This window comes from Eublepharis macularius, chromosome 4 (assembly GCF_028583425.1).
Source record: "Eublepharis macularius isolate TG4126 chromosome 4, MPM_Emac_v1.0, whole genome shotgun sequence".
Lineage (NCBI taxonomy): Eukaryota > Metazoa > Chordata > Lepidosauria > Squamata > Eublepharidae > Eublepharis > Eublepharis macularius.
In genome coordinates, this window is record NC_072793.1 from 83233709 (window position 1) to 83260505 (window position 26797).

At 42.3% G+C, this 26797-nt stretch overlaps 1 protein-coding gene across 2 annotated transcripts in view; it reads right to left on the reverse strand.

Moving 5' to 3' along the window:
* Positions 1-9837: 9837 nt before the first annotated feature.
* GLRA1 (glycine receptor alpha 1) overlaps positions 9838-26797 on the reverse strand; it is an 87009-nt gene continuing 70049 nt past the window's right edge. Inside the window, exons 5-9 of one of the 2 annotated variants that reach the window (XM_054977731.1) lie at positions 24737-24819; positions 22369-22506; positions 20081-20295; positions 18348-18494; positions 9838-10152 (exon numbers count right to left, since the gene is read on the reverse strand). In XM_054977731.1, coding sequence (XP_054833706.1) covers positions 9838-10152; positions 18348-18494; positions 20081-20295; positions 22369-22506; positions 24737-24819 — 898 coding nt within the window. Of the gene's footprint in view, positions 10153-18332; positions 18495-20080; positions 20296-22368; positions 22507-24736; positions 24820-26797 lie in introns of both variants that reach the window. The other variant, XM_054977732.1, reaches the window with a different exon arrangement.

Sequence of the window (26797 nt, forward strand, 5' to 3'; positions counted from 1 at the left end):
ATGTCTCAATCTGGTCTTGAAGCCAAGCTAATGTTGCTACCCCTTGGGCATCTGGAAGTGGAAATCAATCATTGAGGCCCACTGAGCGTCAATTAATCCTAGATAGACAGACAGACAGACAGACAGACAGACAGACAGACAGACAGACAGACAGACAGACAGACAGACAGACAGACAGACAGACAGACAGATAGATAGATAGATAGATAGATAGATAGATAGGAGTGAGTCTCCTATGAAATTATAAAGCTATATCTTTTCACCTCCCTCTCATTCTTCAACCCATAACCCAAACAGTAGATTCTAAACAGTTACACTCTTCTAAACCCTTTGACATCACTGGATTTAGAAGGGTGTAGCTCAATTTAGAATTATACTGAAAGCCCATTTTTTTCTATGAATCCTGTGGCTTAAAACCCCGGTCTCCATGCACTACTGAAGCAAAGTCTAAGGATACCCAGCTGTGTTTGTATAACTCACCCTGGTATCCTTTCCCTTTGTTGCCTTGCCCCTGTCTCTGCAGCCTCCTCCCCTGGAAATATTGGCAACGAGACCTGTCTTTTTGCTTAGTTTACTCTGTAAAGTGCCATGTGTATAACCAATTCACAAGATTAAAAAAGGTTAGGCAATGGAAAACTGCAGCAAGTTTGGGGGGCTGAATCCTGGCACAGGGCAGTATTGGATGAAACATTCATAGAGAAGTCAACTTTTCATTTATGACGTGTGATAGCTTGCTCATGATTTGATATATTCACTGGAAAATGTTTTACTTTCCTTTGTTTCAAATTTAGATAATGGCTATATGTTTAGTGTTGCATTTTGTATTAATTAACTTAGCAATACTTTAATGTTCTTTTTATTGGCTTGTATGCATAACTTCCTTGGTAATTCTATTGAAATAATTCATCTACTGGTTGATCCTATCTAGACAGGAATAATTAAAGTAGTGCAAAATCCAATGGTGTTTGGATCCTACATGGATTGGCAGCATATGCAATAGGATGACACTATATTCCTCATGTCTGGCTTGATTAGAATTCCTGGCCATGTTATTGCACTAATAGCTCTCACTGGTATCACCATCTGATTTTTATTGGAAGGATCTAGGGACAAATCTGAACCCTGTGATTTTTTCCATCGTCATTGAGATCATGTGTGTGTGGGGGTGTGTGTGTGTGTCATTTGACAGGATCTTTAGGGATGTATAGACTAGGATATATACATGGATTTATCTTTAAAATGTCCAGATTATTGGTACTCTCAGAGATTTGTGAATATGTTCATATATGCAGCTTCTCATATGAGAAAACTTGGTAACAGTAGAATGCATTAAATGCATTAAATGCATTCTACTGTTTTATTGGATGTTTTATTGGAACTGCCTTATAAAACTGGAAGGCATGGTCAAAAATCTCTAGCACTATTATTTACAACTTATTACTTTGTAAATATTGGAGCAAAAAGCATAGATGGATGATTTCTTAACGCTTGGTACTGGTAGAAGTCTCTCTTTAACACACAGCTTTGTGAGATCTAGGAAAAAACAACAACTCTGGTTACTATTTGATTTTCCTCAATTTTTTTTTAAAATTATAAATAATCTCTTTAAAAATATTTCTACTTTTAATCAGTCTTGGGTTAATAATTCTAGTTAACACTATACATACCCCTGGATAGAAATTAATATGAAAATATTGTTCACACTGTACTTTAATAGGAACAAAATGAATCATAAGGATCAAATTACAAATGAACAGTTAGGGTTTTAATATGAAACCTATTTTTAAATGAAACAGAGCATTCTCATTGAAGTTTCTGTGGGAACTGTGTTGTATAAAGATGTCTGGAGACTCCGAGTCTCTGTTTTGAGTTATTTCCTGAATATACTGATTTCCAAATGTATAAGAACATTTATTATCTTCTTGTAACAACTCTGTAAGGCAGGTCGGAAATTATTCCCCACATTCAAGACGGGGAGCTAAAACTGAGAGAAGTGGCTTAAGGCCACATCATGAATTCATGACAGAGGCAGAGGCATGATTTAAACCAAGGATATTCTGATCCTTAACTCAAATTTTTAGCTACTAAGCTACATCAGCTTCCTCCCTAATGTATATATACCAACTTGCCTTAAAAATAGGACTGGACACACATTAGAAGTGCAGTAACAAATTGTGCATCTGGGTTTGGGGGAGAGCTAGCTTTACCCACTGGTCACACCTCCTGTGCATTCAGCATAACTTCTGCAAGAGCTTTCTGCCTGTGTGATCAGGGACCCTGCATTTTACATAGTTCTCACACATATAAACAGTTTGTCCACATATAGGCATTGCAGGAGCTATGCTGAACACACATGGTGGTGGAGGCCAATGAATTTTAGCCCACCTTTCCCTATATGTGCATTGATTATACAAGATTGTCATATGCATATAGACCTATTGAAATACTTGGATCTGCTATCATTATGAGAGCGGATTCAAGGATTTCAGTAGGTTTGAACATTTCATGCTACAAAGACAGTGTGATGATTTGCTTGCTGAACAGATGGTTTATGCTGTCTGCTTTGGTAACAGCAATCATCTGATGAGCTGGAAGGGGATTCCTGAACTCAGTCCTTCTACTCCTGTCCTGAACAGATGAATGGCACTGTCAATGCAGACAGCGTTGTCTGTCTGTTGCTGCACAGCTATATGTCTCAGTCCAGCCAGAGGCCCTGATACTGGATGGTGTTTGCTTTGCTGTTGTTCAAGCAGACTGCATCTAGCATGCTAAGCTAAACATTAAATTATGACCAGATATTGGTGGTGGTGGTATGTGTGTGTGTGTGTATACATTTTGAAATACTAGAGACCTGAATATGGGAGTACATTATTGATACAGAAAAGTAAGAAGTCAGAGATCCAAAGTAACTTTCCCATCAGCAGAACAGAACTTTCCTGCCTCCCCCTCCCACTGCAGCCCCAAAATCTCCATGAGATGCTGCTCTTGGAGGACAGGAGATCCTGAAGAAAGGCATGAGGTGGGTCTGTGGAAGGAAGGAGGAATTGGTGGAAAGTGCCAATTTAGTCTGGATCCAAGTCCAAAGTGAGTTCTTGCCTGGGAAAGCTTTCTGTGCACACCTGGCAGTGTCCTGCCCCAGGGACTGCCGCTTGCTGTGCCTTCAGCAGCCCCACCTTCATCTATAGCCTGCCAGCTCCTCTCCACCCAGCAGCCTAAAAGTCCTTCCCCACCTAGACCTTCAGCATGAAGAACAGGCAGCCTCAGACTCCCCTACGTGCCTGCAGAAAGCATTGGAGGGAAGTCCAGCAGTTCTGCTCCTTCTTGCACTTGTGTCACCTGATAGACGCGTCTGTGCACTTACTGCCTCAGGGAGAGTGTGCTCGTCTCCCAAACGCTCCCAATCTCTGTCAGTGTTGTAGAGAATATATGTGCAAATATTTTATTATGTTGCTTCAGCACATAAACTCTCCTAACAGGGATTTACTAGTAACTCTGGTATAAGTGTTCTATCTGTTGTTTCAAGAGGTGATTTCTCTGAGACATATTGGGAGAGGATGCCTCCTTTCAACACAGGCAGCGAGTCTATTGTTATGCTGGTGCTTTGATTAGCAGACAGAAGAGGATCCTTCCTTCCTGTTGCTCTGCCAACAACCTCCATTTGTGCACTGACTCTCTTATCTAATTGCTGCCAACAATTTCCAGATACAATAAAGCAGTTGAGTGGAAAGAGGAAGGTCAATAAAAGGCATTGTCATGAAAAGGGATATGAACAAGAAATCTCATTAAGGTCTGGTTCTGTCTGCTCTCAGTGAAGGCCTTTGGTCCTTGCCATTGGTTCTTGGGAGCTGATTCTGAAGCTAAAATACTGGGAATTTATCATCTCTGATTTCAATCCAATCAGTTTTTCAAGTAGAGGGGAGTAGGGGCTCAGTTGATATCCACTGACTGCTAAGTTTGGGAGATTGGTGTTATGATGGCACAATGAGCTTTGGGGGAGGGGAACTAAGGGTCTATATGTGTAACAGAATGCAGTGGTGGAATGGGCGGTATCACGTCTGGTTGCGGAAAGGGCATGATATGCTTTGCCATGTAAAAGACTCTTTCAAGTTTTTTTGTGGGGGGGTGGGGGGACACTACCTAACTAGCACTGCAAGGAGAAAAATTCTAGTCTGGCCTGCCCTTTGATGTGCTAGTTTTCCACTTGCAGGGAGTTTTCCTAATATGGGAGCACTTAAAAATGCCATTCTTCAGCTGTACTTTGAAGTGGTGCTGTCCATTCCACCCCCTCAGGTGCCTACCATTTCATTCTGCTGCATGTACAGAACAAGGACTATAGCATGGCAACAGAATGAATAAACACTGCAACCTGTCTCACGTGATGCAGCTTGTAAGAACTGACGTCATTCTCCAAACTGCTTCATGCTCAGAAATGTAAACCCTGCTAATGGGAGTGAGAAGCAAGAAAGGCCTGAGCTAGGCTTCAGTCCAGGGATACTGGAGTGATTCTAAAAGATAATGCATAACAATACCAGTATAGAGCTAATTGTAATGCTCTGAAGGATGACAGGATGCTATAATTATCTTTCAAAATAATGAAGAGGCTTGATAAATGCAGGGAAAATGCACTCACAAAACCTTGATACCCCCTTTCTGTTTCTCAGCCTGGCAGAGCCATAAGAGTAGAATTGCCAAAATGTACTTTGTGCATTGAGGGGCATCTAATCCTGCTGCTATGGAACAAAGGGGACTATTGCTTTTGGCTAGAATGGGAATCAGGATGCTGTTCAAAATCTATGGGACTTCCAGTTGTAAACAAGCAGCCGATTCCAAGGCAAATTAAACTGTATCTGTCAGCTTAGGTTAAGAAGCCATGTAAACCCTCTTCATTGGAACTGGAGTGCTGCTACTAACTAAGCAAAATGAAGGATAAAGGCAGCACTAGATCCAATAAAACCATTTTCTCTGCCACATCATAGAGAGAGGTTTGCGCATGGCAGTTAAGGCCCCACCTTTGGCTTCATGCTTGCAATTAAAACATGCACGTAATGCTGCGTTATTGACTGGATCACTGATAGATTTTTAGAAGAGGATTTGATCCCCCTCTTCACAATACTTGCCAGCACCCGGCACTGATGATTCACTGGGCCTGGGCAAGCATTGGCAAGCACTGGTGTCAGCTTCTTCTATATGGGTCAGTATCAGGCACTGAGACCCTTCCACCTGACTCTGTCTGTACCACTACCCGAGCAATGATCGGACCATGAAATTCAAAATACTCTATGAATTCATAGTGTTTATTGAGTGATTTTAATCCCAGATAATATAGAAACGTGATGAGAGGGTAGTCTTTGGCTGTGCTGAAAGAGGTTATGTTGTACGATGTGAGTGTGATGAATCTAAAGGTATTTGCACAAGTGACATTAAGAATATCTGTTAGTCTGGGTTGTGTTACTCATGAAGTTGTTAATGCAGTCCTAATTGTGAATGCACATGGCATCCGAATGCGCATGGTATCCAAAGCAAATATTATATGCCAGTTTACAGAGGCAGGAAATCCACAAACTGATGCTGTGAAGAAGGGCTCCTATAATCTGCTAACCTGATGGAATAACTTCATTTCCCAAAACAAACAGAGAGGACTCCTACAGAAAACAATTCCTATTCAAAAAATGGCCATCAGCCATGCCTTGACCTCCCTGAAAGATTGTGGAGTTACACCTGGGAAAACTTGGCTCGGTCAGCGTAAACCCAGTCAGGCAAGTCTGAATACAGAGCAGGCAGGCAGCCGTGCAAACCATTGTTTAATGCGTCTTGGTCTGCAGCATCTGTGCCAAGCTGAACCTTGCCTCCATTTCACACAGGCAAAGAAAGAAAAGCAGCCAGGGATTTTCCCCAGCATTTTGCAAGGGCAGCAAGTAGGCTGCAGCTGCAGCTGTAGAGTCTGCTCTTGTGTCACACAGAGCAGGTAGGGGAATTCCCTCCATCTGCGCAGTGACTTCAGACAGGAACACACAGCAAGTGAAAGTGCTTACACAATGCACAACAGGCTATGCGTGCTGCAGTGAATCGACAAGCAAGCTCAGACCAGCTTTAGCTGCGGCCTCCAGATAAGACTCAGAACACAGTCTTTGGATTCTAACAGCAACTGTGCTGTAATGGCTTGGATTTCAAAGGGTTGTGTGCAAACATTTTGGAATTAAGGTTTTGTCAATCAAAGAGTTGCAGGAAAGACTTACCCTCCCCTAAGATTTAAGTTCTATGGATGGAGGAACTGGAGCAGTATTCAAAGGCCTGCAAATGCCTTGTTCTTTCCATGCAGCATACCTCCACCTGCTTATTGCTGTGCTGCAGTGCAGTATATCGCCAAACACTTAAAATCACCATTTGCCAAGACCTTAGTGAGTAGGCTAGAATTCATTTTAACAGTTGTTCAAAGCACACAATTATCTGAATTCTCCATCTGTAAAAACAGATCCAGGTTTTTGTGGTATTGGGCAAGAGGATGAGCTGACCTTCCTGTTCTACTGTGCCCTCCCCATGCAAGAAGATCAGCCTTAGGAACATACAAAGCACTCTTTCTTAGTACGGTTGAAGCACTGCTAGAAATTGTCACTTCAAGGCTCTCATTAAATAAGTTTAGGCAGGGCTTTTTTTCTGGGAAAAGAGGTGGTGGAACTCAGTGGGTTGCCCTCGGAAAAATAGTCACATGGCCGGTGGCCCCGCCCCCTGATCTCCAGACAGAGGGGAGTTTAGATTGCCCTCCATGCCGCTCAGCGGCGTGGAGGGCAATCTAAACTCCCCTCTGTCTGGAGATCAGGGGGCGGGGCCACCGACCATGTGACCATTTTCAAGAGGTTCCGGAACTCCGTTCCCCCACGTTCCCCCTGAAAAAAAGCCCTGAGTTTAGGGCATTTCCATTTCTAGATTATACCAGACATTAGTGTGTGTATGCAACAACCCATGCATTAGCAGGGAAACTTAGGGGTGGTACCGATTGATGGTGAGACCCTCAACAATTTCTGATTCCCAGCAAATGCCTGATCCCACCATTTACTGATGAGAACCATGACTCTTTATGCAGCCCATATAATTTCATGGCACTACTGCATAGATTAGGGTGTAATATTATTGCAAAACAAGAAACAACAAGAACATCATCATGGTGTTATTGTAGGATGGTTTATAAAGCTTCTCCCTCTAGCTCCCCTCAGCATTCTTTCTCCCCATAACGGGGGCAGAGACCAGACTGGCAATCCTAACTACACAGAAGCACCTCTGTGCTTTTTAACTCAGCCTTGGTTCTAATCTTATGGAAACACCATTCCATTTTATTCAAATAGTAGAGCATCTGTACATTCTTCAGACTCTTTGGGTAATTACTGCATTGTGCTCTCTTCTTTGAAATAGAATCATCTTTTCCAAACCAAGGTGAAAACATAATTCAACTGAAAGGAGTTGTTAAGCTGCCCTAGGGGTTGAAGGATTGTTCCTTCTACCGACACAGCTACAGGTAAAGTCTGCTTATATTTCCTGAATCTTCTTTCTCCCCCACAATTAACCTGATTTGGTGAGTGCATCTCTGGAGACACTGGCATATATCCATGCCTAACATAGAGAGTTCCTTCAGCCTTCTTCCAGCCTAAGGAACCTTCCTCTGACTTTCATTGAGGAAGATTCCTTAGGCTGGAGGAAGGCTTAGACCCTGCTCAGTGTAAAAGTAGGATATATGTCACTCGAAGGAGGCTATTTGAACTCTAGTGCTTATATCAGATCAAGATTCTTGATGAGGATTCTAAGTTAAACAGAGGCTATCAAAATTTATTTGGACCACCTCATCCCTCAGTGGAGATATAGGCTGATTTTTTTTTACATAGGCTGCTGCTGTTCTTGAAAGATGAAAACCATTTCTTGTATTTTGGGCTGAAGTGAACCAAGTGTATTTTAGAAATCTGGACTCAAATTCTGAATGGCACAGTTGAACTCTTGGGATGCACCTCTAAAGCTGGTTTCAATATTTCTTGTTGGTTGTAAGAAACACTTGTGGGAATCTAGTGCTGCCTCTAGAAGTTGTAATATGGGAAGCTGCCCAAATTTGGGCTGCAATTATCCATCAGTCTAGGCATTATAGGGAAACATTCAGCAAGAACTGATTGTCTTTCCACTCTTTGAATCTTATCTTTCTAAAGTGCCAAATATTTAACTAAAAAAGGTAATTTAGTGCCTTGACAATTGCACCAAAAGGCAAATTGGGATTTCTGCACCGACTCCATATAGATTTCCTTCCTCTTCTGACACCCACCCCCACCCTAAACACTGACTATAGATTCTATTGCCATAAAAGGCTTCCCTGTTCAAATTTTAACTTCCCTTGTGGAGCTGCTCTCATCCCCAGTTCATATAAACCCTGATGAGCGGTATTTCTCTTTCTCTGCAACAGAACATCATGGGACCCATATGCATACCCATAGATATCAAGGTGCAGAGGAGCTCCAAAAGCTGTATCTTGCTAGACACAGCACAGAGTGATACAAAAATATAGTTGGGCTAGCAATTCCTCTTGAATAATGCTATGCTATGAAATGTCAGAAAATAATGGTTATCTTTTCTGTATATATACTATCCTTTCCCATTCCCCAACCCAGATTTACAAGTTAAATTTAATTTTCTGTTGCTTCAGTTTAAACACACACACACACACACACACACACTGCAGACATTCCTATACTGTTTTTCTTCTCTGTAAAGAGCAGAAGAGGCATACTGGCTTATGTGGGGTTTTTAAAGCCCCACAGTAGCTATTTGCTTATTTCATGTTAGCTTCTTTCTTAAAGAAATACATCAAGCATCTTAAGATTAATGATATTTTACAACAATGCATCTCTTAACTCTGTGATCACACTGGGGAATCCTGCTGAAGTCAACAGGTATGAGTAGTGACTGACACACGCCCCTTGTTTGAAAGCCACAGTTCATACCACTTGCATTGAAAACAGAAGGCACAGCCAATATCTCCTTGAAATCAATGGGAACATCTCCCATTCATTTTGAAGGCTGCTGGTTGCACCAAGTGTTATAATTTCACATTAATGTTACAGGAGGATTTTAAAATTCCAGTGTGCATAACTCTGAAATGGATATTGGATTCTTAAATAGTATATAAGATTTTGGGGATCATATAATGATTGCTTTCTAATTTGCAAATTAGCTAGCCCTCAACCCATCCCTGCAGACCCTGAGCCTTTCTCATTTAAAATCCCCCCTCCCAGTCTTAAGTCCTTCCATCTTCAAACCATATGCAAACAATGTGGGGAAGTACACAGGCATATGACTTTCTCTTTTGCTTGTACTTTTTGAGCGTGCTTGCTTAGAAACTGGTATGGCCTTATATAGCAAGAGTCTGGTTTAAGCATAATTGCAGTCCTCTTTGCACAAGGAATCATGAATCATTCCATTGGCTTTAGAATCTAAGCTGTTAATAGGCTAAAAAAGGATTTCTTTTTGCATTATAATTAAGCATGAATATATATTTAATATATTACACTGCTTGGACTGCTGCCAAAGCAATCCTAAACTTCCTTATGCTGTAAAACAATTACCCCTCCCATAATCTCCCCCAACTCAAGTTTTGAAAGCTTTCATCCCATAGCCCACCCACCCCTATAGTATTCTTCAGTTCATATTTTTTTTAAAAGTCGCCCCACTTTTTAAAATAGATATTGCCACATTCTTAAACTCATGCATCACTGCATTGCTATTGCACATGGTGTGTATAGAGGAACCATTTGTCTCGCTTTCTCAACCATCCCTCCTTCCTTGAATTCCACGTACAGACCCGCCTCATTGGTTGTGTACATCTTCCCTTCGGACAATCTTGTAGATAATCCAGTAGAAAATGTTGAAGATGAGGAAAGCCATGGGGAAGCCGATGCGCGAGATCTTATCTATCTTCTTGGCTCGCTGGATAAAAAGCTTGCGCATTTCATCAGGAGACTTTGAAGGAGGTGGGGCTGGGTTTGTCGTGTTGTTGTTGTTTGCGCCTTTGACCGAGATGCCATCCTTGGCTTGCAGGCAGGCAGGCCCCATCCCATAGGCAGAAAAGTTGAACCTGCCTTCCCCAGTATCATCCTCCTGAAATATATTGAACATAGGGCTCTACTTAAAAATAAGATATAGGCAATGCACCCTTGCTATAAGGCTCTCCTGTAATGGCTCCCAATGCAGTTGGGGGATGACATATATCTCCCATAAGCCTTTGCTCAAGGGGGCAACTCTTCCTTGGGGAGATCAGCCTTATAGATGGGTGCAGTGGAATGTACAGATGCAAAGCAGGGGATCCATTTACAACCGGAAAGTGGATTGATCTGGATTTCCTTCTAGAAACATTTTTTTCTTTCAAAAATATATCCCCTGTTTTGCTTCTGCCCCTCCTCCCCATCCATACCTTCTTTATACTTGGCTTGCCCAGAAGGAGTGGGCTCCATGTAACTCTTATAGTAACAAAGAAAATTTCTATGGAGTTACATGGATGTGTAGCATAAAGGGTCATCCATTAAAAGATACCTCTATGCATCATGATCTGACTGTATTCATGATGAATCTTCCCCTTTCCTTGCTATCTTTTTGTGCTTTTCTTTAACCCTGTGTTTTCTATCTCCATTTTTAAACAACAGAGCGAAGCATGCCTGTTCCACAGACTTAGGCAAGTGTAAGGTTTTTCTTTTTTCTTAAGGAATCAAATCTGTGTATGTATTGTAGGAATTGTATGTGCCAAGAATTCTCACAATTTTCCAAACCTCAGGATTCTTTATAGGCAATGATACCACTACATAGGTATACAATTAATATAGATTGGTAGTACAGCAGTGCCTCCAGAGTTTGGTTTCCAGTGACTTCACTTGCCATGCAAGCATGCTCTTAGATGGGGAGAAGTAGCAGAGAATGACAGGGATTAAAAATGTTGTTGTTTCCTCTATCTGAAGAGAAGTAGATGACTTATTCTGACATTTTAAAAAGGAAAAATAATTTGAGATTAGGAGAATACCAGTGGGAGTACCTAAATTATATGTATATGCTACTTTACAGAAACAATATATTAAATTCTTTTCTTCTTCTTGGCATTGATGAATAATAAAATAGAATAACAGAGATTATTCATTGCAGTAATACAATGTATTATAAAGAACTCTCTGTTGTTATATACTTTAATAACATTTGATTTATATACCGCCCTTCAGGATGACTTAACATCCACTCAGAGCAGTTTACAAAGTATGTTATTATTATCCCCACAACAAACACCCTGTGAGGTGGATGGGGCTGAGAGAGCTAAAAGCTGTGACTGACCCAAGGTCACCCAGCTGGCTTCAAGTGGAGGAGTGAGAATCAAACCCGGTTCTCCAGATTAAAGTTCTGCGCTCTTAACTACTACACCAAACTGGGTCTCATTCTGAGAATATAAAAGGGCTCTTCAGAGTTGGGTATTATCCCTATTTCATAGCTGGAGTGACTGAACCAGGGTCATTTGGTCAAAGTACAAAGCCAGGAAGAGAAATCAAGTTTGTCCTTGGCCCTTCCTTAATTCAGAATCTGAACTAGTTGCTATAATGCTCTTAATCAGGAGTTCCCAACAGTGTTGAACCTGTGTGTACTTTAGGAATTTTGAGAACAGATAATCAAGGAAGGCCTTAGTGATTCTGGAGCCCTGGGCAAAAGTCCACAATGGGGACACAATCACTGTCACCTACAATCACGGCCCCTCTGCTGCTCACCCCTGCCAGGGCCATGCAAGGGGTGGCCCCTGCCCTGTGTGAGGCAGGTGTGAGCTGTTGCCAGAAGCTGGTTGCTCAAGCCCTGGAGGGAGCGGGCATAAGCAGCTACTGCTGATCCAGTTGCTTAAGCCCCAGATGTGACAGGCATGACTAGCTGTTGCTCTGAGTGGACAGCCAAAGCCCCAAACAGGGTGGGGGAGATTGGTGGCAATCAACAGTGTGGGGCCACAGGTGGTCAGCCCCCCAGCCCAGGATCCAGGGCAGTTGTCCCAGTTGCCCATTGGCTCTTTTGGTGTTTTGGTATGCTAGCCCCTGCAGGTAGTGACTACCATGGCAACAAAGCCATGATGGGGCTAATCAGTTTGGTGTAGTGGTTAAGAGTGCAGGACTCTAATCTGGAGGACCGGGTTTGATTCCCCACTCCTCCACCTGAAGCCAGCTGGGTGACCTTGGGTCAGTCACAGCTTCTAGGAGCTCTCTCAGCCCCACCCACCTCACAGGGTGTTTTGTTGTGGGGATAATAATATACTTTGTAAACCACTCTGAGTGGGCATTAAGTTGTCCTGAAGGGCGATATATAAATTGAATGTTGTTGTTGTTGTTATCCTCACAAAATGATTGACATGGGGATTAGGTCTAATCACAAAATACCAGGAGGTTCCACAAAGTGTAAGGAGGTTCCATGCCAAGGATTCTCCTGTAATGAAGGCAGGGGGTTCTGAAATACCCTCCCTACCAAGATATTATTTTTCCATAGTTGCTTGTAGCACTCCTTCTCCTCTTTACATCTGCTTCACTGACAATTCTCTACTTTGCTTTTCTCTCTCAAGCGATTCCAGCCATTTAGGGATCTCATAAGCATCGCGGCACCCAAAGGTACCATGTTGGCGACCACTGCTCTAAATGCAAAAGTCACTTAACAATTCCACCAATTGCTGCCCTAGCTACAATGCATAGAAAAATCTTCTGTGTTAAGACTTGGGCACATTTAAAATGTAGCCTTTCCAAATTAAATGCTGGCAGTGAGTTGGAGAAAAAAAAGTGTTCCTAGTTCTAATGACAGATTCCACCCATTAAGTCCCCATTCCACTTTGAGCTTTACTTTAGAATAATGTAGCAAACTGTCATGTACATGCATCTGCTTTCTTTAGCCTTTGTTCAGAGAGTATCTTTTAAGAATGGCCCTGATTTTCATATTGCATGGTATGGATGAATTACATTGTCACGTCACAGCCAGGAATTATGAATGTGATTGAGAGCACTTTGGGAAATATGAGCAAAACAATATGGAATAAAGCATTGCTTGATCTAGAATTAGTTGAAACACATATGACTTACCAACAACACTCTTTAGACTCAATAGGAGGGATAGGTCTGCAAACCCACACCAATTTCTCTTCAGGTCCATTGTGTCTGCCTCCAGTCAGTACTCAGATTGTGAGGTCTCTTTTTTATCTACTACTTTACCATGTTTCCTTCTATGCCATTTCACATTAGCAGAATGTGATACCTGGGCACCTGACAGTGCAATCACAAAAAGAGTTACTTCAGTCTAAGCCCATCTTCTTAGGATTGCACTGTAAATGTGTGCTATACGTTCTGATCTACTAAGGCTGGGATGAAAACAGTCTTTTAGAATGCCCAGTCTTGGTGAGGACGTGGAGGGCTTTTTACTTAGTTTTTTTAAATAGCATGTCATATCATAAACTACTTTACAAATTCTTCTCCATTTCAAAAGCAGTTTGCCATACAGTATTGGTGGGGGAGGGGGCTGCTATTCAAGAAACAGATGTCAAGAATTCTCTGAAATTTCTGTCTCCTTTCAGTAATGCTTTTCATCTTTCTTATCATATTGTATTATGGCTGTAGTGAGAAAATTATAATTTAGACACATTCTCTTATGTTTAATAGGATTATTGAACTGGGAATTTGTGGAGTTGCCCTCAAATCACATGGTTTTAGTTAGCTCTGTAACAAGGCTTAGGGTCACTCTACATGTTACTTCTTTTACCAGCTCTCCATGAAGCCAACCCGTGCTCCATGCAGACACGCGTCACCTTGGGGATTGGCTTCTATTTTAAAAAAACAGTATGCAAATAGACTCTGCAAGCTTACCAGGGGAGGGAAAGCTTCTGCCTTTCTCCCAAGCTTTTTTCCCCACGCATAAACTGTGAGAGAGTTTTCTCCTTTCTGCTGCCGCATGTGCACACAATACCTTCACATAGAACAGCAGAAATGGGGAAATGTCTCCCCTACACATTGTAGGGGAGCTCTCCTTCCCCTGGGGTAGCAGTTTTCTGAGCCCATTTACATTCTTGGTTTTTTGATAGAAGCCAATCTCCAATTTGATGTGTGTCGCCAGAGCACAGGTTGACTCCATAGAGAACTCGTAAAAGAAGTAACATGTAGAGTGACCCTCAAAGACTGTTAAGCAAGATGTTTTAATTGCTGTTTTTATTAAACTCACTTTAAGCCACTCCTCAGTCTGGTGGGCCCAGAAATATTATAACAGCCTCTCAGGAAATGTCTATGGTTTGGATCCTAAGTTACATCAGCACAGTGGAACTTACATGAGGGAACTTCCTGACCTCCTCCCTCTTGTTGCAGCCCACCAAGACTTCCTAGAATAATGATCCCAGTATTATGCATGTGGAGCCTGACAGTGGGATGGAAGGAATCACCAAAAACTGCCAGCCTTTCTTTGGATGGACAGATCTTCAACAAGCAGAAAAGGTTAAGATGGGAACCTTCTATCATTAAACAAATTGGCTCTATGCATTCCTTTGCCATTTCAGCTGAACATTTGGTTTGCCTACCTTTTTTTGTAATTTTGGGTTGATAAACATGTATTTTTACAGGATGTTTTGTATTCTAAAGCTGCCCTGACCCTGCTAGTGAACCATATCGGCATTCAGCACCCAGGTGTTGGTACAAACAAGGCTTATATACCTTCAAAGGGCAAACAACCCTGGCATCTAGGAATGTCTCTCTTTCCTCCTGTCATTCTTCTTCTCAAGGATGGAAAAGGAGAGACTAGCATAGGTGGAGTGAATCAAGTAAGAAATCACAGCTCCACTATGAACAACTGCTCTTGGCAATAGGCAATGCTCCATACTATGTGTGTCTGAAGGAGGATTTCAAGTACTTTGATAGATCCATGTACTGTCCCCCTGTAAAACTTCCATGCATACATAATGTTTGTCCTCAATTAGCACCAAGATAAAAGAAAGTCAAAAGTTCATAGAACTATTATTTCTACCATTTTGGCACTAAATTATAAAAAGAGATTCCAATTTGTTTAACAGGCAGATTTAGATTATGGTTCTGCAGAAAATGTGGGTTATCAAATTATTAAGTGGATTTTGCTATTTTAATTTATATGATAGATGAAGCATTGGAAATTGCCATCAAGTTAAAAGTGAAGGGGTGACTTAAGAAATGTAATGGGAAATGGTTTTTTCAACCTCAGCCTTTTCAACCTCAACCTTTTGCTTATCAAAGGCACTTTCCAAAAATGCATTACCTTCCTTTACATCTTAAAAAAAGACAACCCTTGCTCTTGCCAGCAGGTGGCAGCAAAGTGAAATGAGAAGTATATGAATGAGAAGTAGAAATCTGCATTTCAGCTTTTGCCATAGATGCTGGTCAGGTGACTTTTCAAACTCCTGGAAGCAGAAGCTCAGTGCTGCAGAGTGGACAATTCCATGCAAAGATTTGTGGGAACATTTGGAAATTCATATTAGAACATTAGAGAAAATGAATGCCACGCAGATCTTGGAAACAATTAGATTGTCTGGATTCATGGGTTGGTTTATCCTTGCCCAAAGGACGGAGGGACGAAAGGGTGGCAGAGGGATGACCTATTAGATCCTCTGGCTAATGTTAATAAGGACTTTACTGCAGCTGATTGTAATACTCAGTTCCTATGTCTCCCTGTTTACTTTCCCGCCTGTCCTTGATATGTTCCTCAGTGATAAAAAGGCAAGAAGATGTGGTTCAGTGCCTGTATTCTTCCCTTTGCTGAATGATCCAGTGTTAGAACTTCTGCATTATCCTGGTCTGAGAATCTCAGGGGCAACATAGACAAAATATATGGACATGTGTAGCTCTCCACAGGGTCCATGCAGACATTCAGTGAAGACTGATCTGCCCAGAAGGGAAAACACTCAGGAAGAAGAAAAGGAAAAGTTCCCCAAAGTGGCAGAAACACCCAGTGTTTTCCTGTTCAAGAGGACAAAGGTGTTCTCATTTCACTTTGGTTGTTCTACTATCTGCCATATACTTGCATAAAAATGCCTCAGAACTATGATGGAGCCGTGGTGCAAACCAATATGGCAGGAACCAACTGCAAACAAGAGCTCCTGGCTCCTTCAAGCTTTCACCCAAATTACCACTAGCAATCAATACAAATATAAATAAGAGGCTTCATGTACAGCCTTAGTTTCCACACAGAAAAAAAGATAAAGTTCAAATTTGATTAGGCAAACTTCATCAAGTACCAAGAGCATGTTTATATCAGTTTAATTATCTCTGGTACTACTAAAGGATTCTGGAATATGTAGCTAGGCAAAGGTACAGAGAACTAAACCATAGGCTGCCGCTGTCCCATCCCGATAGAATATGGTATACTGGGGAAAGGGAATGATAGTTAACTATTTTAAGATTGGTGAAAAGAGCATCAAAATCATATGTGCCTCTAAATCACTTTGTCTTGGTAGTATTCAAACCAAGCTTTCAAGTACAGCCTGTTCAGTTTTATCTTGCTTTATTTTATCTAGCCTATCATTCACCAAATCTTCACGGTCAGTCTGAAGAAGAGTTCTCAGTGATTCAAAGTCATTTGCATATTTTTCCCAAGAGGGACTAGTCCAGTAAAAGAGATCATTTTAGGCTGCCAGGGCAACCCAGAATTGTGCCTGAGAATGAGAGGAGTTGAGTGGGGGAGGGGGAGAGAAGGGGGAAAGGAGACATTGTTGAAAGGGGGAAGCCAATTGCGGGGGTGGGGGGGGGTGAGTGGAGTAGGTGGAGGGAGGAAAAACCAAGCAGTTGGGGTACAGGATATGGAGAAAAAATTGGGATTGTGAGTAATAGGGGCAAGAGTGGGGGGGAGGGAGTGGGCAGGTCACCAAGAAAAAGGTCCCAATCACAAAGAAAAAGGTAGGCCAAAAGCCAGTGGTGCAATGGTACAATAAAAGAGAGCAGACATTTATTAAATTAATAATTCCCTACATGGCTCAAAGTAGCTACTTTGGGGATCTAGTAGGCTGTGGGGAGAAAGGACAACTATTTGACTAGATCCCCTGAGGTAGCTAATGTGAAACACATAGGAATTATTAATAAATATCTGTCCAGTTTGATTGCATGCTTGGCTTTTGGCCTACTTCTTCTGGGGTAGGGTAGCCAAACGAGACAGAGAAAAGGTGGGGAAGCAGGGGCAAGTTGGAATTTTCTCTCTCCTGCCAACTCATATGGGCGGGTCTAATTTTAGCAGCCAGGCAGTTAAAGAGCATCTGCTGGGATTGTTCCAACCACTGCTGCTCTCTAACCTCCCAAGGGTAAGAGCCAAGGCTGCCACCTTCAGACAAGCGGGAAATATTCAGCAACCTTTTGCTGTGAGTCCTCCATTGTTTCTAAAGTCTTCATGTTGTCTAATGTTTCCTTGAAGCAATGACTCTTCCTGAGTGGCAAAGATGGTTCCTCAGAGGGTTTGGCAATAATTGACAGAGCCATTGGGGAGGCAAGGAGGAAATTAACAACCCCCCTGAAGAGCTCTTTGTCTGCTCTGTAGAGAGGTGAAATTAATAATCCCTCTGAGGAGGGATATTAGCCGGCTCTGTAGAAAGGGATGAAATTCAAACTATGCTTCCCAGCTAATGTTGTGTCTTCCTTCACGTGAGCGTCCTCATGTAATTTGCCTCCTGTGGTTTAGCTCTACCTTGCACGGCTAAATGAAACTGGCTGTTTGAATGATGCCATTCTAAGATCATCCCTGCCTTCCAACCCAACTAATAAAGCAGCATGGACCATGAATGATAACAGAAGCATATGAAGCAACACAGCAATCATAGCTGAGAACTTCATTTATAGACAGTCAACATATTTCGCCATACATGGAGAGCAAGCTGAATGTCACAAGAACAACAGGATAGGCTTGTACTTTGATCCCCTCAGCTCCCACTCCCTCCTTAATGTACCCTTATACAATAAGGGCTGCTTTATTCTTTATGGACTGAACAGATTTCTAACGTATCCACTGTTTGCCATGCAATGATCATCATAATATTTGAGGGGAGATGTGTTACTGTAAACACATGAGTATTTTCAGAGAACATGTGCCAGGGAGCATGGATTTGGGTGTGGCTCCCATGCACTTTCCAACTACATCATCTGATATGTACATCTCCCTTTCAAACATACGGTATTCATTTTACAGATACATGGTGCACAGGCTGCAACATGCCTATCATACGTAATGGCTGCCAGCCTCAAGTTTTGATCATATTGGCTTCAAACTGGTGTCCTGGATGCATCCATTTCAGCTGTGCTCTACATAGTGATAATAACTTGTGTATTGCCTACCTTATGGTGCCGCCTCCTTCTCCTGAACCTGAGCAGCTCTTTGTGCTGCCGGGACACAAAGTTGACAGCAGCATATTCCAGAAGAGCTGAGAACACAAACAGCAGGCACACAGCCATCCAAATATCAATGGCCTTTACATAGGATACCTGGAAGAGGGAAGAGATTGGTTTAAGGTGTTTTAGCTCTGTATAGCAAAGTTTTAAAAACCCCAAACTTTCCAACTTTTCCAACAGTCTGGGTGAAGGAGTACCACTCCCCTGGAGAGAGTATCAATGTTAGCATAATTTTCAATTACTGTTGACTTTCATAGCATTAGTAGGTCAGATTCATTTAGATGGGTGAGAATTACAGCCAATCATTTAGATGGGTGAGAATTACACAAGACATCTGGTATGTGTTCTTCAAGTATCGGGTGACACAGTGTTTCCTGGGAACTGTAGTTTTAAAAGAGTCACTTGGGATCGCTGTGGAAAGGAAGGTTGAAATCCTCATTGCCATGAAACTTATTAGGTGACCTAGGACCAGTCAGTCTCTAAGCCTAACCAACCTTACAGGGTAGTTGTGACAATGAAATGGAATGTGGAGGAACCATGTATGCCATTCTGATCTCTTTGGAGGAAGGGCAGGATAAAAAGTAATAAATCAATAAGATTAACTCACGGCTCCACTTTAAGTATGTTTACTTAGAAGTAAGTCTCACTGAGTAAAATGAGACTTATTTCCAGGTAACTGGCTTTGTGATTGGTCTTACTCACTAAAAGGCCTCATAGTTATCTAGGCTTGCCAACTTCTCTGCTATGCTGAGCATTTGCTGCTACCTCTCAGCCCCTGCTGCTGCTTCAGTGAGTGGGGTGTGTGTGTGAGTGATAGAGAGATGTCATGTAAATGCCAATGTCACTTTCAGCTAAAACTCAGAAGTCATGCCACCAACAGTCTAGGATTTCATCCATCTCTATAGTTTTACCATAGTAAAGATATGCACAATGTCTCCCACTTCCATGCCTTCACCCCCAGTCTCCCAGGAGTTGCAGACATGTGCCTTGCAACCCTACATTTGTGTGTAAAGAGAACCAAATGGGCTTTTAAAAGAAAAAAGGAGAAATGCTGTTTCAGGTAGTAATATAGAACAAAGAAGTAGCAAAGAAGAGCGGGTGCTTGCTTAATCCCTTTCTCCCTCACCAATTCTCTACTCCAAATAGCTCTGACTCAGACCGTTTCTATCCCTATGGAGTTCCAAATGCACATTCACAAAAAATAAACACACATTTGGAATCCTGCATAGGGTGGTTGTAATATGGTACAGTGGATTTGAAGCAGAGAAGCAGCAGGTGGGGAAAGAAGTCAGTATTACCACCCTACGGTTTTTGCATTCCAACCTGCAGTCTCCCAAAGTATGTTTTCTTTCAAAATGTATGACCATTGGGATGGTGATGTAAGCATTTGTAGGCACTGAGAATGGATACATTTGCAAGAAATGGTTAGATATAAACTTTATAGTCGAGACTAATTCACTTATCTTTCAGGCAGCTACTGCTAGTATGAGTTTGATCTGTTCTACTTTAAGCGCACATTCGGACCCGTGCAAAGGAGGAAATTCACCTGTTAGATTTGCCAGGTAGGAGACAGGAACAACTGGGAAATACACCTAAAAAGTGTTCTAAAAAGTGTATGCTGAGTTTCTTCACTTCATAAGGTTATTATTATTTATTTTATAAAAAGGAGGACAATTTACCTTGGGCAAGGAGGCTCGGGAACCAGAGCTTTGTGTAGTCATAGTGAGCACAGTAGTGATACCCAGGCCAACACGCGCAGGAGCAGCATCCATGTTAATCCAGAAGGAGATCCAGGAGAGAATTACAATCAGCAAGCTGGGGATGTACATCTGGATCAGGTAGTAGCCCATCTGTCGTTCCAGATGGAAACGGGCTTCAATGCAGGTGAACTTCCCTGGGAATGACAGGAAATTCAATTAAAAAGTTAGTCCCAGGGTAGCTAATCGTTTTGGACTGAGTACCAAGAAACCTGGCAATACCTTCCTGTGAAGAAGTTGGTGTGCTGGCAAACAAAAGAGAGGGTTGTGCTTGATCAGACGTACTGGGAGCAAGCCCAGCCCCTGTGGTGCTCCAAGAGTGGCACGGATACCCTTTGGTCCCTTGGGCAGAGAACCAGCATTGTGTGCTGAACAAAATGGGTGGTGGTGGTTTTATCTATACTTTAGTCTAAAGGTGACTCATGAGGGGGCGTGTTAGGTTTTTAGCATGAAACATTTGCAAATAATGGGTCACCTGCAGGACTATCATTTCCTGTCCAGAAACTGACACGAAATCAGGGCTGCTTCCCATGTAACAATTTCTTTTCCTTGATGTAAGGAAAGAGGAATATCATGAGGTGTGCCATTTGTAACAATTTCTTTTCCTTGCTGTAAGGAAAGAGGAATATCATGAGGTGTGCCATTTGAACGTACATAAAAAGTTGCATTTAACTCTGGCTTTTCAACTCATGTATATAAAGCAAAAGAGGCATGAGTTTCCACTTGCTTCCTTCCTCCTCTCTGCATTGGGTGGTGGATGAACAGTAAAAATAATATGAGGGTACCACAGAACAGCAATGACTGAGAAATTCCCTCTCTGCATCCCCTATAAAGAACACTAAACAGCCAAAAGAAAATAGATTTCCTTGGTTTCTTTAAATTCATTTCTCAGCAACTGCTTCCTCCCCTTTGGTCACAGTAGGCACAGGAAGTGTCTATGATAAAGGCACAATACCTCCACAATACTTGATAATTCCCCATGGAAGCAAGCTGTACAAACAGCACAGTCCTTAGATTAGTTCTGGTTAACTGTGGGGACTAGCAAGCAGAAGAACTCATATGCCTGAACTGAAGAAGTTATGGAAACAACATGCTTCAATGCCCAAGTTACAATCTTCCAATGACACATTCCACGAGAAGTTCTACCATTATGCCTTCATTAGTCTTCTAGAGGATTTCTTCACATGTTTTATGAACTATTAAAGGTCCAAAGATGCCACTTTGAAAACAGATACTACAAACTAGGGACAATAGCACAAACATTGAGATCTTCTTATAAATGTTCTCCATCCATTGTTTAGATAAATTTGTCCTGCTCTAAGGAAAAAGGGAAATTTGGGAAATGAGTCAGTTCTGAACCTAACTTGCATCAACTCTGTGTAAAGGGCCTACCTAGAATTAGTAAATTGTTTTCTTTGTAAGATGTATTTTATCACATATTTTTGCCTATTTTTTCATATACAACAAATGTCATTTCTCTAATTTTCTGCTACATTTCTCCCATGTTTTGCTTTTATTTGGAAGCAATTCAATCAAAATAATTTAATATTTTAGAGAACAAAGAAAAAGCAAAATGAACAATTGTAGTCAATATTTTTGTTTGTTTTTTCCATAATATAATAGAATCACCATTGACCGTGCCTCTGTTTCATCTGAATTTACTATGTGACCTGTAGGAGTCCCATATCAATGAAGAGAAATGGCATTCCACCAATGTAATCAGCTGCATGAGATCATTCTTTAAGGCACAGTTAGATATTATAAGAGACCAGGTGCTGGTATTTGCTTTGTGTCTCTTTCTTCCCGCTTCTTGCTTACAGCTAGTAGGACAAGATGTCATCACACTGTGTGTCTCCTCATCACGGTCTCAGCATCATTGGCTGTTGGTAAAGCTGAGGAAACAGCATGATGGTCTCATGCTATGTTACCAGAAAGTAAGGAGAAATCTCACAGAGCAGTAGCAGCTCTATGTCTCCTGTGACATGCAGCTCAGTTCTTAGTTTTGATCATAAAAAAGTCGTTCTGCATTACCTTTTGATTTGCTTGAATGGTCTCACTAACTCTGCTTTCAATTAGATGGCTCATCCAATAGCTTGAATGGTCTTGGTTTGTAATTAACGAGAAGTACCCAATAAAATGTATGGAGCCAGAATTCTGATAAGCTGATTATTTTAAGAGTACATGATTAACATATCTCCGCAATTACTGACCTGTATTGTAATGCTTAGTGCAGTAGCGCAAGTCTTTTTCTTCCTTTAGGATGAACTGAGGCAAAGTTAACCCATCAGCAACCTGCACGGCTCCATTTTCTTGCCACTCAAATATCAGATCATTCATTGTGTAGCCAACTGTGGAGAACAAGGGAACAGGCAAAGGAGATACCATGACATACATTAGGAATGGATTCAATCAGCCTTACTTGACCTCTAAAAGGCTACGCTGAGCATCATGGTGCCTATGTGGACAGAAGCCATGAGTTATGATGGGGCCACTCTATAAAGGGGAAATCAAGTAAAATCACCCTTCCTTGCACTAGCCGAAAAACTGGTAGCATTCAAGCCACTCAAATACCCAGAGTGGAACAGTGTCATGCAAAGAACATGACCCACTCAAGCCACACCAAACCAAATGTCACACTTGGGTAGAAACATACTGCAGCTTCATATAAATTCATCATGGAATGGGAAGGAAGGGAGAGGGATGTTGGGAACGTTCATCTGTGGCTGTGCATTAATTTAAACATAGGTGAGTTATCAAAGGCAGTATGACAAATGGAGCTTAAGGTAAATTTTGACGACTGGTTTATTTAGTTGATGCTGGCTTCTACTACTACAATACTGCTGTTTACTAAAAGCAAGGTGCAAGATGCTAGGTTCTGTACTCCCATAGAAGTCATGCTACTGCTGTCCAGAGTGCTTACAATCTATGTTAGATCCAACTCAGACTTCAGGGCATGAGTTCTTGTATCGTGAGAAAGGGAGAAAAATACTTCTTTCTCTACCTTCTCTATCTCATGCATAATTTTGTAAACCCCTATCATGTCAAAATAAATGGGTAACATTATCATAGCAGGACATAAGGAAAATCCCATGAGATGTTACTGAGGGGGAAAGAAAAACTGCATTTATTTATTTCATTCTCTCTGAAGGGGACCTAAAGTGATTTACATTGTTTTACTTTCCATTCACCCCTCACATTGGTCTGTTCATGTTACACAACTCCTCACATCCTCACAATTCTAGATTTCCTTCATTTCTATTACTGTTCATTCAACCCAGTGGTTACGAACAGCCATAATTCTGGATTTAGTACAAACTCTTCATCCTTACCTTACAAGCCTTCTCATATCCCAGTATATTGCTGCCTGTGACCTTCACTCATGCAGCACCACCATTCAATCATCTGAAAGTCTGCTTTCTCCTGCACCCTTTGTACCTTGCTGTGCCTTATGCCCATAAAACCACCTGCCAGAACAACTGTGATGTCACCTCTCATTTCTTTCAGATCTTCTTTTCCCATAATGTCCTTGGCAGAAACTAAGGCTGCAATACTAAAAACGATGGTTGTTGTGGGTTTTCCGGACTGTATTGCCGTGGTCTTGGCATTGCAGTTCCTGACGTTTTGCCAGCAGCTGTGACTGGCATCTTCAGAGGTGTAGCACCAAAAGACAGAGATCTCTCAGTGTCAAACTGTGGAGGAGATGTTTGCAGGTGATTTATATCTACTCAGAAAGGTGGGTTGGGTTGTGTCATCCTGTAAGGATTGTCAGATTGCACAGGGAAGCCATTGAAATTCACAAGCATAAGCAAAACTTCAACAGGAAAGAAGAGACTTTAAGAATGAATAGAGCATGGTTTCCAGTTCTGAAAAACACCAGGCTAACAAAAGACTCTACAACCCACAATAGCCCTGCAGAGAAGATTAGCATATCAAGCACCAATCCATATGCAAAAGAACCTCCTCAGGATACAGTGAAGCATTAGCACTCCATTAGCATTCCACACTCTGGGAAACCCTTACAGGATGACACAACCCAAACCCAACCCACCTTTCTGAGTAGATATAAATCACCTGCAAACATCTCCACAGTTTGACACTGAGAGATCCCTGTCTTTCGGTGCTACACCTCTGAAGATGCCAGTCACAGCTGCTGGCGAAACGCCAGGAACTACAATGCCAAGACCACGGCAATGCAGCCCGGAAAACCCACAACAACCATCGTTCTCTGGCTGTGAAAGCCTCCAACAATATATCAATACTAAAAACGCTTTCCTAGGAGTAAGCCCCTTTGAATAAAGTTGGATTTGTACACATACCCTTTAAGTCTTTTGCGGGGAGAACCTGTTGAGGGAAGTTAAATCTAAGCTGGACAGCCGGAATGGGGAGCTGGATAAAAAAGAGCATGAAAACTTGCACATGACACACAGACTGCTCTGATGCTTCATCTCTTCCATTTTTACTTTTGTTTCTTTTCCATAATTTGAAGATTCAGTTAAGAGCTGAACAGATGACATTATGTATGTATATGTGTGTGTGTTAGGAATGGTTATTTTTAGGGAGGAAACCTCCAGGACTCACAGCTTTCTAACTGCATGATACACGTCTGGACGTCCATGGGAAAGTTCTTCAGATCCATGGGGCAAGCCAGTGTCAGGGTGATCCTGTAAATTAAATAGAGATGGTGATTCTAGGCATATCTGACTGATCTGACAAATTATGTTCAAGTCAGGAAAGCAACATCTTCACTAAAGTGTATGTGGGTAGAATACTTATCATGATTTTATGGATGTGAGAAAGTTATACAGAAGATACTACCTCCTCGAGGAAATATGGGCCATTTCCACACATCCTTAAAGGGACGGCCTCATCACCAAATGCTGGCGGCTCTTCCCCTTCACTCCAGACATCTCCGTTTTCAAAATGGCTGCAGGCTGTTTAGCTTCTGTTTTTTCAGCACCTTTTCTGGGAATGCACTTTCCTGCAGTCCCTGAAAAGGCGCCAAAAATGGAAGCCAAACAGCCTGCAACCATTTTGAAAATGGAGATGTCTGGAGTGAAGGGGAAAAGCCATCAGTGTTTGGTGAGTAGGGTGTCACTTTAAGGATATGTGGAAATGGCCATGGTGTTGTGCTGTGCTCCATGCTTCTCTGAGCCATGAGTTGTTCCAAGATAGAACAACTGATAGAAGTTACAATCCTGTGCCTACTCATCTGGAAGTGAGCTTTACTAAACATACTGGGATTTACTTCTAAGGAAATATGCAAAAGATCAGGCTGTTACAGCACAGTTTGGGGGCAGGGTGCATAGAAGCAGACTAGCTGCTATTCCAGCGTATCTCTAAGATAAGCTGACATATCTCCGAGATGTGCCAATGGAAGGCCTAAGCTGAGCACCAGCATGGGAACACCATGGAGCAATGCCCATTCAAGAAACTGTGCCAGTGAGGAAAGTAGTGGACCCAGGGGCATGGCAGGAGTGAGTGGATTCCCTAAGCTGGACCTGCCTGGGAATAATCACCTCAAGCTGGCAGGAAGTTACACCAGCAAAAACCACGGAGTAGCCCATAAGTACCCATGTAGTGGAAAAGACCAAGCACTCCCTGAGGTGTGGCCGTTCCCTAAAGCCCTTGTAGAGCACAGCCACAACCAATCACTACTTACCCAGTGGCAGCTAACACCCCCCCAACCCAATCACAGCCTCCTAAGCACTACATTACCTCAACCAGTATGCCCCATAGTCTAGTAGTTAGGATGTGTAGTATAGGACTCTGTCTCACAAGTCTATGCCATGCATACTATAACACACAGTGTTGCACTTTGATGGTGGCACATGGAGGGCACTTAGCACCAGTGAGGGAGCACTTAGCACTAACACTCAAGGGGGAGAGCAAAGTCCATGCTGTGGGGATAGCATGTCTCATTTCAGAACTTTAACAAGTAACCCATCTCTGGAGGCTTAACCTGAAAGTGCAACCATGTACTGACAGGTGACCTGGAGTAGGAGTCCAGCTCTCCTCTGCTCCCCTTGCACAAGCCTAAATGGCACCCTGTCAAAGCAAGCTCCCACAACCAAGGCCAGCTGTGTATGTGTATTGAGCCAGACCCACCTGACACCATACCCTTGGTCCCTCACTCCCCCACAGCACAGCTGGCATCTGATGATGATGATGATAATAATAATAATAACTGCACTTATATACTGCTCTTCTAGAAAGATTAGTGCCTCACCCAGAGCGGTGAACAAGTCAGTGTTATTATTATCCCTACAATGCAGCTGGGGAATTGGGGCTGAGAGGAGTGGCTTACCCAAGGCCACTTACCGAGCTCATGGCATTCATGGGATTCGAACCAGTAGAGTGCTGATTCGCAGCAGGGGATGCAGCATAGAAGGGTTGTGGAGCAGCATCCCTGACAAAATGGTGGATCTCTTGGGAGGGCCATTGGCTAAGCTATCCCATCCCCTCTTTTGCAGTTGGTTGGGAGGGGGGACATCAGCTCTGAGACTTTTGTCTGCCTCTCACCTCTCTTCATGTGGGAAATAAAACCAGGAACTCTGTCCATGCTATCACAGTACCTTTTGGCACTCTTGGTCCAGTGGTTAGGGTGCTGGTCTTGAGTCTGCGGATTTACACCTGTCTTTT